This window comes from Cornus florida, unplaced genomic scaffold, assembly GCF_030987335.1.
Source record: "Cornus florida cultivar Cherokee Brave unplaced genomic scaffold, ASM3098733v1 CherokeeBrave_3.0.0_Hap2_Chr02, whole genome shotgun sequence".
NCBI classification, from domain to species: domain Eukaryota; kingdom Viridiplantae; phylum Streptophyta; class Magnoliopsida; order Cornales; family Cornaceae; genus Cornus; species Cornus florida.
In genome coordinates, this window is record NW_026775572.1 from 9,365,216 (window position 1) to 9,380,533 (window position 15,318).

Below are 15,318 nucleotides of genomic sequence, written 5' to 3' on the forward strand. Positions count from 1 at the left end.
TATTCTTCGTGTTTTTAGTTTCTACCCAATTGACGAGGATATTTAGAGTCCGATTTTAGTAGTGAAAGTACTTGCATTCTAAGAAAATTTGGGAGGCCTTGTTTCACGGGGACTATACTGTATATGTTAGAATAATAGTAAGGAGGTTTCACTTCATATAATGATGTTATTTCGTCGATTAATCTTTGGCAGCGAACGAGGAAATACCTGCAAGTTGCTTGGTAGCAACTATTTATCTATTACCCATTCAACCAAAAAAAAAAAAAAACTATTTATTATTATAAATAATTTTCGTGTTTTGTGTTACCAAAGTGCATGGATACTGTACAAGGGAGACACACTCGGTATTGTGTCCGTGTCTAATATTGACACTACCTCCTGAACCTGTCATTTATTTGAGTAATTTTTTTTTATTCCCTCTGTTCCAAAATTTGTGTGTCACAGTTTTTAAAGTATCCCAACTATTTTGGAACGGAAAAAGTAATATCTATCACGACCGAAGATATTTGGGTCACGTATCAAGTAGTTCTCGGATACTTCTGGAAAGTCTCCACCCGGCTATGGATATCTCATTCGCAACAGTATAGTTTCAAGTATTTTGTCCGCCCTAGTGTTCACGTGCTCACTTGGCTGTGGAAGTGGTCTTTTTTCCTTTTCTTTTTTCTCTCCTTCTAGATGATTTAATGCCTGCTTGGTAGCAATGTAGCATGAAATTGGAGGGAAAAGTTGTTAACCTTTGATCCAGTATCCTCTTCGATTCCAATGTTAAGGTGTGATATGTGGTCTTGTGGTAAAACTAGTGACGTAAAATAATTTTTTCGGAAAAAAGTTTTTTTTTATAGATAAAATATATTTTTAAAATTTTATTTTTTTGTGTTTGGCAAAGGTCTAGATCGAGTTCATTAGACGGGGCATGTAAAATAGGTTGTCGAAAATTGATGGTTAAGATATTTTTGATTTTAATATTTTTTGTTCTTCGTAAACAAACTATGACAATCAGATGTTAGAAAATAAAACAATATTTTAAAAAAAACATTCTACCTACTTGCAGGCCAAAATTTGAAAGGAAGGAAATAAATTACGGGTTTGCTTGGTTTGTAATTTTGAGAATAGTTATTTATTTTTAAAAAATTGTACAATTTTTTTTTATTTGGTTCAATTTTCTAAAAATTCAGTTATAAACAGATCTGTTTTCAAATAAATGTCTTTTATAATTTTCTGAAAATAGTTTTCTGAATTCTTAAGAACTGATTTCAGAGTTACAAACTAAGCAAGCCTTTGATTTAGTTTTGAAAAAAATGTTTTTTGAAAATAGTTTGTCTCTAGAGAACTGTCTTTTATACTTATTTGAAAATAATTTTTTTGTCTTCTAAATCCATCCAAGTCCTTAAATATCTCTTTTTTCCGGTCTTGTGCAGGATGTCTTCTTTTTAATGCTCATTTATTGTTTTAGATCCAAGTAAAACAATCAGCTTGACATATGTATATGCATAGATTATATGCATGTTATAATTCGCCGTATTTATCTATTTCGTAATTCTTTTTTAATAATTTAATATCATTACACACAACTGCAAACCCGTATATTAGCCTGGTTAAAAGCATATAATATAATATAATATATATATACATATACATGCCCAAAGTCCATGTCTATATCCACGGAGAAAAAATTATCATGTCATCAAAATTGAAATGATTGGAGAGATAAAATATAGGAGAGAATTCACGACCGGCCTCTTTTAGATGATTGATGAAAGTAACAAAAACACATCATTCTATCGTAGTAGAAATTTATGCAGGGCACTTATCCTCCACTTGTCTCATCTCAAAACTCAAAAAAATTAAATATATAAGACAAGACAAAATAAAATAGAAAAATAGGGCACTTGTCCACTTATCCTCCACTTATCTCAAAACTGAAAAAAATTAAATATATAAGACAAGACAAAATAAAATAGAAAAATATATTTTTTTAAAAATTATTTATTTATATCTATCTTTTTCAACCTTGAAATACCAAAAATTTAGATAGAAAAACAAACTCAAATAAAATGTAACAAAGCCAATTCAAACACAAGTGATTCTCGTTCGTTCAACCAAACTCAAGAAAATAAAATCTAAAAATATTTTTTTAAAAATTAATTTTTTTTTTATGCAACTTTTTAAACCTTGAAATCCCAAAAATTTAGATATAAAAACAAAGTCATAGAACATATTAAAATGTAAACAAAGCCAATTCAAAATTTCAAACTCAAGCGATTCTCATTCATACAACCAAACTCAACATCTCTTTTTAACACACATCATACTAACACAGAACCACGACATGACAAGCCCAGCAGAGACACCCACCATCCTATACATACAGAGCAACCATGGCCACTTTATTCTAAACATAACATCACACACACACACACACACACACACACACACACACAATCACCACTAGTTGTACACCATATGTATTATTAATTGTTGAAGAGAGGTCTCTAACTCTGCTTTGGATTGTGTGTCCACTCTCATTTACATGTGCAGGGGTCACAGGTACACTTGGATCCACACTTGCACCCTTCGTTTTCAGCTCCCACACCCATCTCAGAACCCTCATAGTATCTGCATAATGAGCATATATATATATATATATATATATATGAAACTAATTCAGCTTCCATATACATTACTATAATTTTAAACAAATAATGATATAACATATATTAGTAGTTCAAGTTACATATATATAGTACAGTAATATGCATACGTGGTTTGGGTTGCAACCCCAACAATAAGTGTCTGGGTGGTGGTCTTCTCTGAGAAGCTCATATCAGGGTACATATCAAATCTGTCATCATTGCAAAAACACTTAACAAATCAATAATAATTTTATGAACAATTATTTTAAAGAAGAGACTAAATTTCAAAATGAAAATCTCAAAACATAAAACTTTATCCAAGAAAAGGTTTTAGTTTCTAGGAAAACAAACAGAGCTCGGAATAAAATAATAGGTTTACCCTCCGCAGCCACAGCCACAGCCGCAGCCACACGTGCAGCCATCTCCACAACCACAGTCGCCTCCGCAGCAAGACATTTTTTTTAGAGAGAGAGTTTTGTGAGAAGATATAGAAGGAGATGTTGATGACTACAACTACACTAGAAACGCACGCTCAATGTACAAGGATAATTAGTGCTTCACCATGAACCCAACTTATAAGGCGGTTGAAGGAAGTGGGACTGATATCGACCGTCCACGTGTCATGATCTTTCGTGCAAATATATATATATATTTTTCATTGATAAAAAAACACACACATGACACACCCCCATTCACATATTTACAAACTCCAACCCTTATCATCTAATTTGAAAGTGATGAGATATAACTTACACCATAAGATCTTTGGTCGGGTGATGCACAATCAATACTTTGGATATATATTTTTAATTATTAATTATTTATTTTTAGTATATCCTTTAGCTTTTCAAACTAAATTTATTTTGGTCCCATAACTTCAATGCACCTTGTTACAACAAGTGAGTTTTAGGAATACACTTTTTGTTTTTGGGTTAATTACACTTGCATTTTTTTAGATTTGCTTTATTAAAAGTTAGATGAAAATTAAATTCTTTTTGAATGTTCACACCCATGTCAGAAATTTAACTCAAACAGACCCTTCGAGATGGAAAAAGACAAAATTACCCTTCAATAAAATATTAAGTTTTGATCTAAAATATTAAAATGACAGAATTACCCCTTAACATTATTACCACATGTTTCTCTCTTACAAACTCAGAAATCTGCAACTGTCACATCTACCCTTTCACTTTCGTGAGAACCACCACCACTTCCACTACTATTTTTATACTAATAAATTAAGCACCACAACCACTTAACAGTCCCGCCACTATCACTCCCACCTCTCATGTCTCTAAATATATATGTGGAAAAAACCAGTTTCATATATATATATATATATATATATATATAAACAAAGATAAAAAAAAATAATAATAATATATATAAAAAAAAAACACCATCAGATTCACAGCAATCAAACCAACTTGAAACCCAAATATTTTACTGTGGCTTTTGCTTTTAGAACAGCTATTCAAATTGCCCATAAATTGGGTTCATTGGCTATGAGCAGCTAAAATGAAATCATCTTTGATGACGTATTTTCACCCAAAATAAATCAATCAAATCCAAGATTAACAAATTCAGGGATTTGGGTTTGGCATTGGTATTGGTAATTCAGAGCATGGAAATATATATATATATATATATATATATATATACACACACACACACTATATACATAGAAATTACCCAATTAAATTTGGTAATCTAGAACATAGCAAAATAGCTGCATACAGAGAAGCACTTCAATGTGATGAAGTCAACCACCCCGATGAAGTTACCGAGACGATGATAGGGTTTGATGGAGCGAAGATGATGGGGTTTGATGGGTTCTCCACGATATCTGCCACCGCTTCTCTCTTTCTCCACCCACAATTATACACAACCACCCTCCCTTCTCTTCCCCCTCTCTCTCTCCACCCACCCACCCACCACCACCACCAGCCTACCACCAAAAGAGCACGAACAGTGACATTATGTATTACAACCAACCCAATACGCTTGGTAAATGGCTGAATAGTAAGCCTAATTTTGACCAAACTGTAATCTACTCCGTACAATTCTTTATTTTATTTTTTAACATGACAATACTATGTGGAACTTGACAAATAAAAAGCCAAAGCCAAAGCAAGGGCATTCAAGTTATTTAACGAATTAACATGGTTGTCGACAATTCAAAGGGTATTTAGGTCATTTATTGTGTCATTTGTTATATGTGTTGATTGTAGAGTTTTTATTAACTTTATTGAACTTGGGAATGTTTTGTTTAAAAAGAAATTAACTTTCATCTGATAATAAGGCAAATCTTAAATGGTGTAAATGTAATTAATTCTTTTTTTTTAATATAAAAAGGTGAGAATGAGTCCAAGATGTGTAAGTTTTTTTTGTCAAGATTAAAAAATAATAATAAAAATAAGTAAATGTCTTAATATATTTGTGAAATTATTGGGTACTTCGAATTTACCAACAACAATATGAAATTTATTTATTTATTTGTTTTTACTAAAATACGGAAGTTTTGGATAAATATCTATTGAGGATAGTGCAATATTGTGTATTGGGTGGAGTCTAATCTACTGTGGATAGTGGTACATTGTGTTTTGGGTGGAGTCTAATCTACTGTGCATTGTGTGGGTGTGCATTTGGGCAGTGAAAAGGAGGAGGCGTGGAAGTGATTTTCTGAAGGCGCGCAGAGATGCGTTGAAAGGATCACCCCGAAAACACCCATATCCTTTGATAGGGTTAAGATGTGATATATCATCATCCAAAGGGATTAATATCCCAGTTGCTGTCTCTGACCTGTTTTTTTTACCTTATCAAACAATCAACTACCGTGATAGGTTGTCGTCTTGTTATAGCATCAGACTTCGTTGTTATCAATGAACTTTTTTGGTGTATGGGCCGAGGCCCAAAACATCAGTCCAGTGGTCAAGACTATTAGGCTTAGGATCTAGGGATAAGCCTGACAATCCCAATAAGCTGATGGGGTCGAAACTAGAGTGTGCAGCTTGACCAGCCCTAATAGCCCAACACAAAGACCGAATAGTTGTTGTATATTTAACCCCAAGATCCGGTTGGTACCTTTGCATGTATCATCCCATCAGCAATGCATAATTTTTGTGGCAGTAAGAGGATGGATTAGAAGCAAACCTAAGAACTCTAGAAGATTGCAATATATGTCAGGCTCTATGATGATATGTTGTTATTTCTACATCTATGAACAAAACAAAACGTAACGTATAACGAAGGCATAAAAGGATCTCTAGTTCAGCTATATTCCACATGACCAAAAAACTGAAAGTAAATGTTGATGATCAATTGCAATACCATATTTTCTACTAATTTACCACCACCTACTACTACTACTTTTCATTTTGTTTAGAATTTTTCTTATACATTGAAAGAAAAATGTGAGATAGAGCAGGTTTAGCTAAAGTTAAACCAGCAGATGCACAGTCAACACCATTTGTAGAAGATATATATAATTAAAAGTAGATTCCTATTATGAATATCAGTAGGGAATTAATATATAAATGAACATAGAGAATACAATAAGTTTGATAAAGTTCGAACGAGATAGAGGGCAGTGCAAAGAGTTAGAGAAGTAATAGAGCAGGTCAACCATAAATAACACATCCTCTTACCGGCCGTTAGGCTCCGAAGGCCTAGGCCGGCAACCCATCTGCTCAAGAAATTTACTGAGGTGTAGGTGCTTTGCAGCCCACTGCTCAGCTAGTTTCTGTTCCTTGGCTTCTGCATCCCTTCTCAGTCCCAATAACTGTTCCCTGTATTCAGCTTCAATCCTATCCAGTGCACTCTTCTGCTCTTCCCTAAGAGCTTTCACCTTTGACTCTATCTCCTCCATTTTCTCTCTCCTTCGGCTTGCCTTCTCCGATTCCAATTGCAGCTCCACCCTTTTTAACCTCCATGCTGCTTCCTTCTTATGCGCTGCCCAAGCACGGTGCCCTTCGTCCAATTCTCTGCAGCATTCAGCGAGCTCAGAGATCAGCGGGTGCTCTCCACAAGGTGGTGCCGCTCCATGAGATGGCAAACTGCCCATGACAAGAGGGCTACTATCTGGTCCTCTCTCGGGCTGCAGCCAAGGGATTGAAGGTGAGGGTGAAACGGTTGAGGGAGAGAGACTTAGGGTTACAGAAGGAGCTGATGGTCTAACAGTGGATGTTGCATTGGGATTAGAAAGCCATGGTGGAAGTAAAGTTGGAGGAGGAGCCCGTGGGTCACTATGAAGAAATCCCCCATTGGAAGCTGCCATTACAAAGGATGGGGCAGGACGCTCTTTCACTAGCTTCTCGGCAAATGTCTCTAGAATCTGATTGTACTTCCCGTCCTCAATTGGGTCTACAACCCTGTTTTCCTTCTGTTCTCTCTGCTGCTTCCCTTTAAACACTTCCCACCACTTCCCCAGTCTCTTGGCGGTTCGGCCGGGGACTTCAGCAGCAATTTTCTTCCACTTGTTGCCGTATTTAGCCTGAAGACAGATTACAAGACGCTGTTCCTCTTCTGTTAGAGATCCTTTTTTAATGCCGGGTTTGAGATAGTTCTTCCACCTTTCCAAGCAGGATTTCGCGTCCCTGTTGAGGGGTGTGTTCATGCGCTGAGACACAAGGTTCCAATCCTTTGGGCCATATTGCGTCACATATGCACGTAATAAAGCATCCTCTTCAGCTTGCCACCTCTGTCTGTCCTTCATTTCTTGGTGCAAACACCACTTCCCATTGCCTCAATGTCTTCATAGTGTGTCTGAAAACAAAAAGACAGTGCAACAACATCAATCTGGTTCAATGAGGGGTTGAAGAATTGAGAACAGGGTGAAGAAATTAGCTCATACTGTATGTAACAGGGAAAATTTAATGGCAGAGTAAGAAAATCACACTAACAAAAAGTTAATTCTAGAAAAATGAATGTAGGTTAACCATCTGCAAAAACATTTTTTGTCCAATTCTTTACTTGAACAATTTATCAAAAGAAAATGAAGAGAGATGATGAACTACAATGATGAATTTAGGCATGGATTTCTCAACAAGAAAAGAGTACGTGAACTGATGAGGGCACAATATGGTGTCTGATTCACTGTGCATTATAGGCAAAATATTTCAAATACTGGAAATGATAAATGGAGACGACGTACACACTGTGTTTTCATATGGTCTACCAGCTAATAAGTACTTCCCAATTAATAGAGACGATGTACCTTTACGGTATACCAGCAGAACACCATTATTCAACTGACTCATTTTACAGTGGACTTGACACATTTAATTTGTTCAGCCTTTTTCTAGGACGATTCCTATTAAACAAATTGGTGTACAATCATGGTACCACAGTCAGGTGGCAGCCAGGTTTGATTATTAATTATAGATTGAACAACGAATTAAGGACAGATATTGAATTTTCTGTCACACAAGGAACTCAAGAAAGGGAACAGATTATACCTAAAGTTTACCAGATCACAAAATTCACCATATTCTGTTCACAGAGTAACCACACTAATTGAGTTTAAAATGAATATTTCCTTCTAACCCAAAGAACTAACTATTCCTTTATGGAGATAAATAATGATCATGAAACTATATCCCAATCTCCGAATACCCAATCTAGCTGCAGGTAAGACTCTTTTTCATGATCATTATGTTTGTTATACTTATACATAAACCCTTTTTCATTTGGCTCATGCCTCCAAGTAGATAGGCAGTAGAATTACAAAATCAATAGAACTTAAAAGGTTCAGGTGAACATCTAATTAAATTCATTAAAACCCCGGCGAGAATAAAAGCAATTCGCCATACTAATGGGTTTTCGTGACAGATAATTGAATAACATATTAGTAATGGAAATTGAAACAAATATCCTTCATCCAAACTTATTTTGCATAATGAATGACCATAAGCATGTGAATAATCCAAATATTATGCTATTCATAGTGTAAACTAAGATGCAGTTAATTAGCAAGATAAGGATTTATCTAAAAATAAATAATAAAAAAATTACATAAGCCAGTATAAGCTGATATATGGGGAAAATCCAACTGTCATTCTAATCACACTTTGAGAAAGACTACAACATGTTATAATTTCTCTCAATTGTATTGTAAAGTCAAATGCATTAATAACACAAGTTTACCAAGTAAAAGCATAGCCACCAACTCCCATGAGATCCAAAAGATTTCATATTACCTTCACACCTAATATCGATTATATTAACAGAGAGTAGAACAAAGTATAACCAAACATTATACAACATTTTAATATTTTGGCATCACAAGTACACTATAAATCAAGAATTACTAAGAATAATATGCGCAACCAAAATTCTAAATATGCATGCCGCCTTGACTGATGATAAAATATATGCATGGTAATATAATGCTTATATATCTAGTCATTTAAACTACTTGAACAACGACAGCAACAAAAAGAAAAAGAATTTACTAAAAAACTCAAAAGCCTCACACCTTTATTACAAGCAACTCATACAATTTCTAGAGCATTGACAAAATATAAGAAACCTATGAATCACTTTGACCAAGTGCATAAAAAATCAATGGAGAAGCATTAGTCCATAGTCCATACTTGTAGTACAGTGTCAATTCTTGATCTATATTTACAACATTATTAATACTTAAATTAAGTGCAAGAAAGCTACTGCATAACTTAAATTAACCAGCAAAACATAAACATAATCAAAGAAATTATTGATAGGATGTACAAGGCTCAGATCGTATATAAGTGCCCTGCAAATATCCATAAATATAACATTAGAACTATGTCCTAATTCGTATCATATCCTCCAAAAAGACAATAATCTACCGTGGTAGAAATTTCTACAAAAATCCTTGAAAAATCATCCCTAATTTTTTTTTTTTTAATAAATAAATGCAACTGCAAAACCTAAGACTTCTTACAAGCTTCACACATCATCTTTAACCTCTTTAGTTAACATGTACCAAAAGAACAAATTTTAAAGAATATGATACTTAACATGTGAACTTAAAACATGGTTGGAAGAAAATTAATCAAAAAGTCTTATAATTTAACAAGTTCAGAATGAATTAGTCCATAGGATTGGATTTTACCAAGGATAAAATTCCCTCGTTTAATTAAATAAATCTTTTTAGAAAGTGTTATGTATCAAAGAAAATATATTGAGATATATACAACTTATCCAAGGCAAGATTATCACAAATTCATTAGCAAATTAGGTAATTCAAATAGCAGTACAGTGTTTTCTCAATGAAGATTACCAGAACACTGTAGTTATGCGCCAAAAAAAGGATATAAAAAATTTCCATAATTTAATTCTCAGAAATTCACAAACATTTTATTCTAAATATTATACACACATAATCTCATCGTAAAAATAAATATAAAAATAAAAAACAGGGCTTATGATCAAGTAAATTAAGACTACTTTGAGTTCCATAAGGAGTAACAGAATTAATTTTTTTTTTTTTTATTCAAACCATACACATCATTATAATACATTAAACGTTAATATTATGTAAATATTGCTATAAACACATTAACATAAAAGGGAGTCCAAATATTATAGCATACAAATTACAGACACCCAATTTCTCTTATCATTGCTTAATCAAAATTTGCTAGCAAAATAGAATGTCCTTTGTGATCAAATTTTCTTCAAAAGACAGTACGCGATCACAACCAATAATCTGAACGTCAAGCAATCAAATTTTCTCCAAAACACAGAAAATGTAAAGATCCATACAAAATTAGTACCATGAGTGTTCAAAGAAGAAAATTAGTCATAGCACAAGACGTACAACCATTTGAGGCAGCTCAAATCATCTTACCATACTTGAATATATTATATATATATATATATATATATAGCAAAAATGCGTAAAAATTACTAGTATGAAGAAGAAAGTGAGCGAAGCAAGGAGGAGAGAGCTCTTACAGTTCCGTTCAAGTAACCGAGCTTATTCTTTGACGCATTTGCTGTTGGATTACTCTATCAATGAAACAGAGGGCAAGAAAAAAAACAAAAACCAAAACAAAGTTGGTAGAGACTCCAATTCTAGATTCCAGGCTAGAGAGAGAAAATTAAGAAAGCACGAGAAAGCTCAAGAGGGAGCAAGACAGAAGATTAGACCAGAGAAGAAAGACAAAGGTCTAGAGAGAGAGAGAGAGAGAGAGAGAGAGGGAGGGCTCTGAAAGTGGCGAAAAAGGTGGGCACGCGAATGGGAGTAGGAAAAAAATAAAGGCTAAGGTCGAGATTTGAAGGTCTCTCCCTCGCTGGCTGACGTCTTTAAAGGAATGTGCTTGCGTAAGCTCGTCTGGGTGCCTCTCCGGCCAAAAAAGGTTATAGCAGTACATACATATACATATATGATATATATATATATATATATGTGGAGAGAGAGAGAGAGAGAGAGAGAGAGAGAGAGACGATAAACGGACTGCTGCAGCAAACGCAGCAGAGAGAGAGAATGCATTAACGACAGTGGGCGTACCGCTCGATTTCAGCGCTTAACATGCGCCATATTCCGTCATTTCGCGATTCTCATTTTCTTTCTTTATAGAGTCACGGATAAGTGGACACACTGAGATGACAGCGAAATCACGGACGTCGGTGATGTAGAAAATTATGATTGATAATAACCGACGATCATGATGGTAGAGTGAAGAGTTTGGACGGAGTGATGTATCTATGTAAATTCGAGGAAGGGAATTTTACTTGAGCCACCTGGGTCAGAAAGGGCGGTACAACTCAGGGACATTATTGGAAAGTGTGACACGTCATACACGTGTCATCTTGTATGCTAGGTAATTCACAAATAAAGGACACTCGTGGTCCCCAAAAATAATTCTCATGAAAATTATTTATAGTAGATTTGCAATTACTATATAAAACAATTTTCATTATTCAATTTCATACGATACAGTAGATATTCAATATTGTAAAGGAATTGTAAATAATAAAAGGGTTTGGTCAACGGAAGGGGTATATAAATACCATAATGGGGATAGTAAACATTGGGCGTATGTTAGCAGCACAGAGTTATTGAAAGTTGAAACTATCATCGTCAAGCCACTGTGATATTTCACTGCACCTCTTTCTTTTATCCCCCAGTTACTTTACCCATTTTCTGCAACTGCATGGACGTGACTGGAGAGAAATACAGATTGTGGTGTTGCTTTTTTTTTTTTTTGGTTAAAGTTGTGGTCTTGCTTTTGCAATACTCTAATTATCATATTTGAGCCACGCTATAATGTAATTTATTCACCACATCTTTCCAATACATGCTAGTAGCATTGACGGTTACAGTAATAACATGATATATTAACTTATTAAATAATCCCATCTACTAAAATAAAATATTTTTATTTATATTTCAATACACTAATTTAACAATGCACTATAAATCCCAAGAATTCATGTGGCCAAACCTCCATTCCCATGGCATTAAGATGAGTATAACAGTATGACAAAGATGAAATAAAAGTGATGGTTGATTAAATTGTAAAATAGTTTATTAGTAATTTATTAAACAGTATAAGTTCTAATAATATATTTATATTAATAGGGATAAAATTGGATTAATTGGAGTAAATTATAATGATGTCTTCATAAATTTAAATAAATTATACACCATTCAACATTTATTATTAAAATTTTGCAGACATAGTAACTAAATTTTATAAAATATAATATAATATATATTATTATAATATAAAAACATAAGGAATATTTCAACAAACATTAGTTAAATGTCAATTAATAAACACTAAACGCTTGTAATTAGTTTAAACCTCGTAGAAGATGGGTGTAATGTACCCTAGTTGTAAAGCCAACTCGTGAACAAAGTTATAATGAAACGAGTTTCAACGACACTCTGGTTGAATACCTATTTTCACACCATACGAGTCTAAAAGCTGTGATTATACCAGTACAGTATCATGTTGGGGAGCTGTGATCGATTAGTAGGCCTGAAACCAAACGGATACTAAAAACTCATATATGTTTCACTACTACGTCTATATATAAATATATACATGTATAGCCAGACGATATAGAGAGAGGAGGTGCAGAAGTGCAGGCATGATTATTATCTAAGGAAGAGGGGGAGAAAGAGGAGAAGTGAGGTGGGGCCCAATAATAAGTGGAGGGGTGGGGGGACTGTAGTCCGGGTTTCGCGGCACAAAGGGACGAGTCTGATAGGGACTCGACCTTTGCTGCAGCCCTTCTCAGATGTCAGTGATACGTTACGTCTGTTTTTCTTTTCTTTGTCTCTCTCTCTCTCTCTCAATTCAATTCTGGGGTTAAAAAAAGTACACAAAATGAAAACACTCACGCACCGTAAATTCTCTGCCATTCTTGGGTGTTGGTTTTATCCACATTTTTTTAAATAATTAATGAAATTACACCATTATTTCCTTTACTTTATGCTATTCTTTGGTGTTGGTTTTATCCACATTTTTTACATATTGTTTATCTGAACACACTACGATTGGTTTTTAAGAGACCAAAAAACAAACCATTCAAGTCAACACTTATTAGAGTAATATTTTTTAGTGAATGTTTTTCATGAAAGAATCTAATCTTTCATGAATCAATATGATTTTCCTGTTGGCCTAAAAGCTGTAGGCTATTTTATTTTACGAAAAGAAAAGTAAAAAATATGTAATTAGTAATACATATTAAATAATTGGTGGTATTGACATGCGAATCCTCCCTCTAACTCATGAAAAAATTTCATTACCTAGGGGTGCAATTTAGGTAGGTTTGAGATATAACTTGAATCTAATTCATTATATAAAATATTAAAATTAAGTTTAATTCTAACCATATCTTCAACCATAACTACTCAATCCAAATCCAACTCTATCTTTTTACTTTTAAATACGGGGTTGTAACTCGAGTTTGGATTCCCGATAAAAACTTACTTAGGTTAATTCAGATTACTCATATAGTTAATTCTTACACAAAAAATTAATACGATCTTGAATTAGTTTTAGATTAAATTATTCTTAAACAATAAAAAGTTTAAAGAATTTTTGTATACTTTTTATAAATTGCAAACAAATTTATAGGAAATTAATTTTTCTAAATGTTAACATACAATATATTTTAATTTACAAATAGAAGTTGAAAAGAAAAAAATTAATCATAGTTTTAATATTATATATAATGTATTTAAAAGTAAAAATATATATAAAAATAATATTAGAATTCAGGTTCGGGTTTGGCTTGGGTTATTAGCACTTTAACTCAAGTCCAACCTTAATTAAATTTGAACTGAGATTTTTCAATCCAAACACAACCCTAATTGTAAAAATGATGGTCTAAATTCATGAAAAATCAAGTTGAACTCAGGTTAGGTTCAGATTACCAAACTCAAATTGCACCACTTGTCTGTGATCACACAAAATTTCAGTCTCCGATAATTTTGTTGCCATGTGCAAAACTAATTATGAAGTATTTTACCAATGACTCAAAATTGTGAAGATTTGACTTTTGAATCTTCAAATGAGTAATGTGTGAGAATTTCTCTTCTAAGGAACTCAACATCACCATAATCCACAAATATATATGGAGTATTTATATATATTACTATCATAATAGTTAAATGGTAATTTTTTTTAGAAATTTAAAGCAACAATATGCTTAATATGGTCGCATTAATGGTCTTTCAATCAATAAGATTGTGAATTGCTTTATCATTTGGTTCAAAATTCCCATATATTTTTAATTAGAATAAGTTATCTTGTCTAACATTTGTAACAAATATTTTTGATTTGATGTGTGTACTTAATGACACTAGTATTTTTATTTATTTATTTTAACAAATTTGTTAATCAAATTTTATAAAGTAATAATTTTGCCCTTTTCTTATTTGAAAAGACAATAGAATATCTTATCCTGATCTTCACTAAGGTCAGCAAATTACACACATGAATTTTTATATTAACAAAATATAATATATTATTATAATATAAGGATATTATTGACTTTTTATTCTCAAAGTCACAAATTTAAAGGAGATCAAAGTAAACAATGAACTGATCTATTCGTATATGGAAATTATTCTTGCACGGAATAATTGCAAATTATGAAACAAATAAAGAATTAGAATCCTTCGCTTAGTTGTATTTGATATAAATAACCAATTAAAAATTATTCGACTAGACAATTCACTATAAGTATTCTGTGTGAGCATTGACTCCAAAGGTCTATTCCTCATATATATATATATATATATATATATATATATATATAATTGAACCTAATATCCAAGTTGGTCAGTGTAATTTACCATATATGTTAAAAGGTAAATTTCTCTCAATCCAATTGCAAGAGCTCTCCTAGCATGCTTACTACTTTTAAACAAGTTTTAGCCCGTGAACATGCTGCATCCAATTCTGAGCTTCCATATTAAGAAGTGCTCACTACACCAATTTATTTATAGATTCTACGGATGGGCTATGATTTCACGAATTCGATCCAATTTAATCCGTGCGGATCGAATCAAATTGCTACGCCCACGAATTGATGACGAATTTAAAAAAATTGAATTCGTAACTTATGAATTGGATCACGAATTAAGCTGTCAAAATTTGATCCGATCCGCTATATTTATATATATATATATATTCAAAAAATGTATTAATTAATTTAATTAGTTAACGATCATTTAATA

General features: G+C 33.0%; 2 protein-coding genes across 2 annotated transcripts; both read right to left on the reverse strand.

Moving 5' to 3' along the window:
- Window positions 1–2,239: 2,239 nt before the first annotated feature.
- Window positions 2,240–3,192, reverse strand: LOC132293533 (metallothionein-like protein type 2). Its single transcript, XM_059791060.1, has 3 exons — window positions 3,013–3,192; window positions 2,762–2,842; window positions 2,240–2,616 (listed from the first exon to the last, which is right to left on the reverse strand). The coding sequence occupies exons 1-3, from the start codon at window positions 3,087–3,089 to the stop codon at window positions 2,523–2,525; spliced, it is 252 nt and encodes an 83-aa protein (XP_059647043.1). The 5' UTR covers window positions 3,090–3,192; the 3' UTR covers window positions 2,240–2,522.
- A 2,944-nt stretch (window positions 3,193–6,136) lies between these two features.
- LOC132293534 (transcription factor AS1) lies at window positions 6,137–11,159 on the reverse strand. Its single transcript, XM_059791061.1, has 2 exons — window positions 10,575–11,159; window positions 6,137–7,397 (listed from the first exon to the last, which is right to left on the reverse strand). Exon 2 carries the CDS (start codon window positions 7,345–7,347, stop codon window positions 6,277–6,279), a length of 1,071 nt encoding a protein of 356 aa, XP_059647044.1. The 5' UTR covers window positions 7,348–7,397; window positions 10,575–11,159; the 3' UTR covers window positions 6,137–6,276.
- Window positions 11,160–15,318: the final 4,159 nt, after the last annotated feature.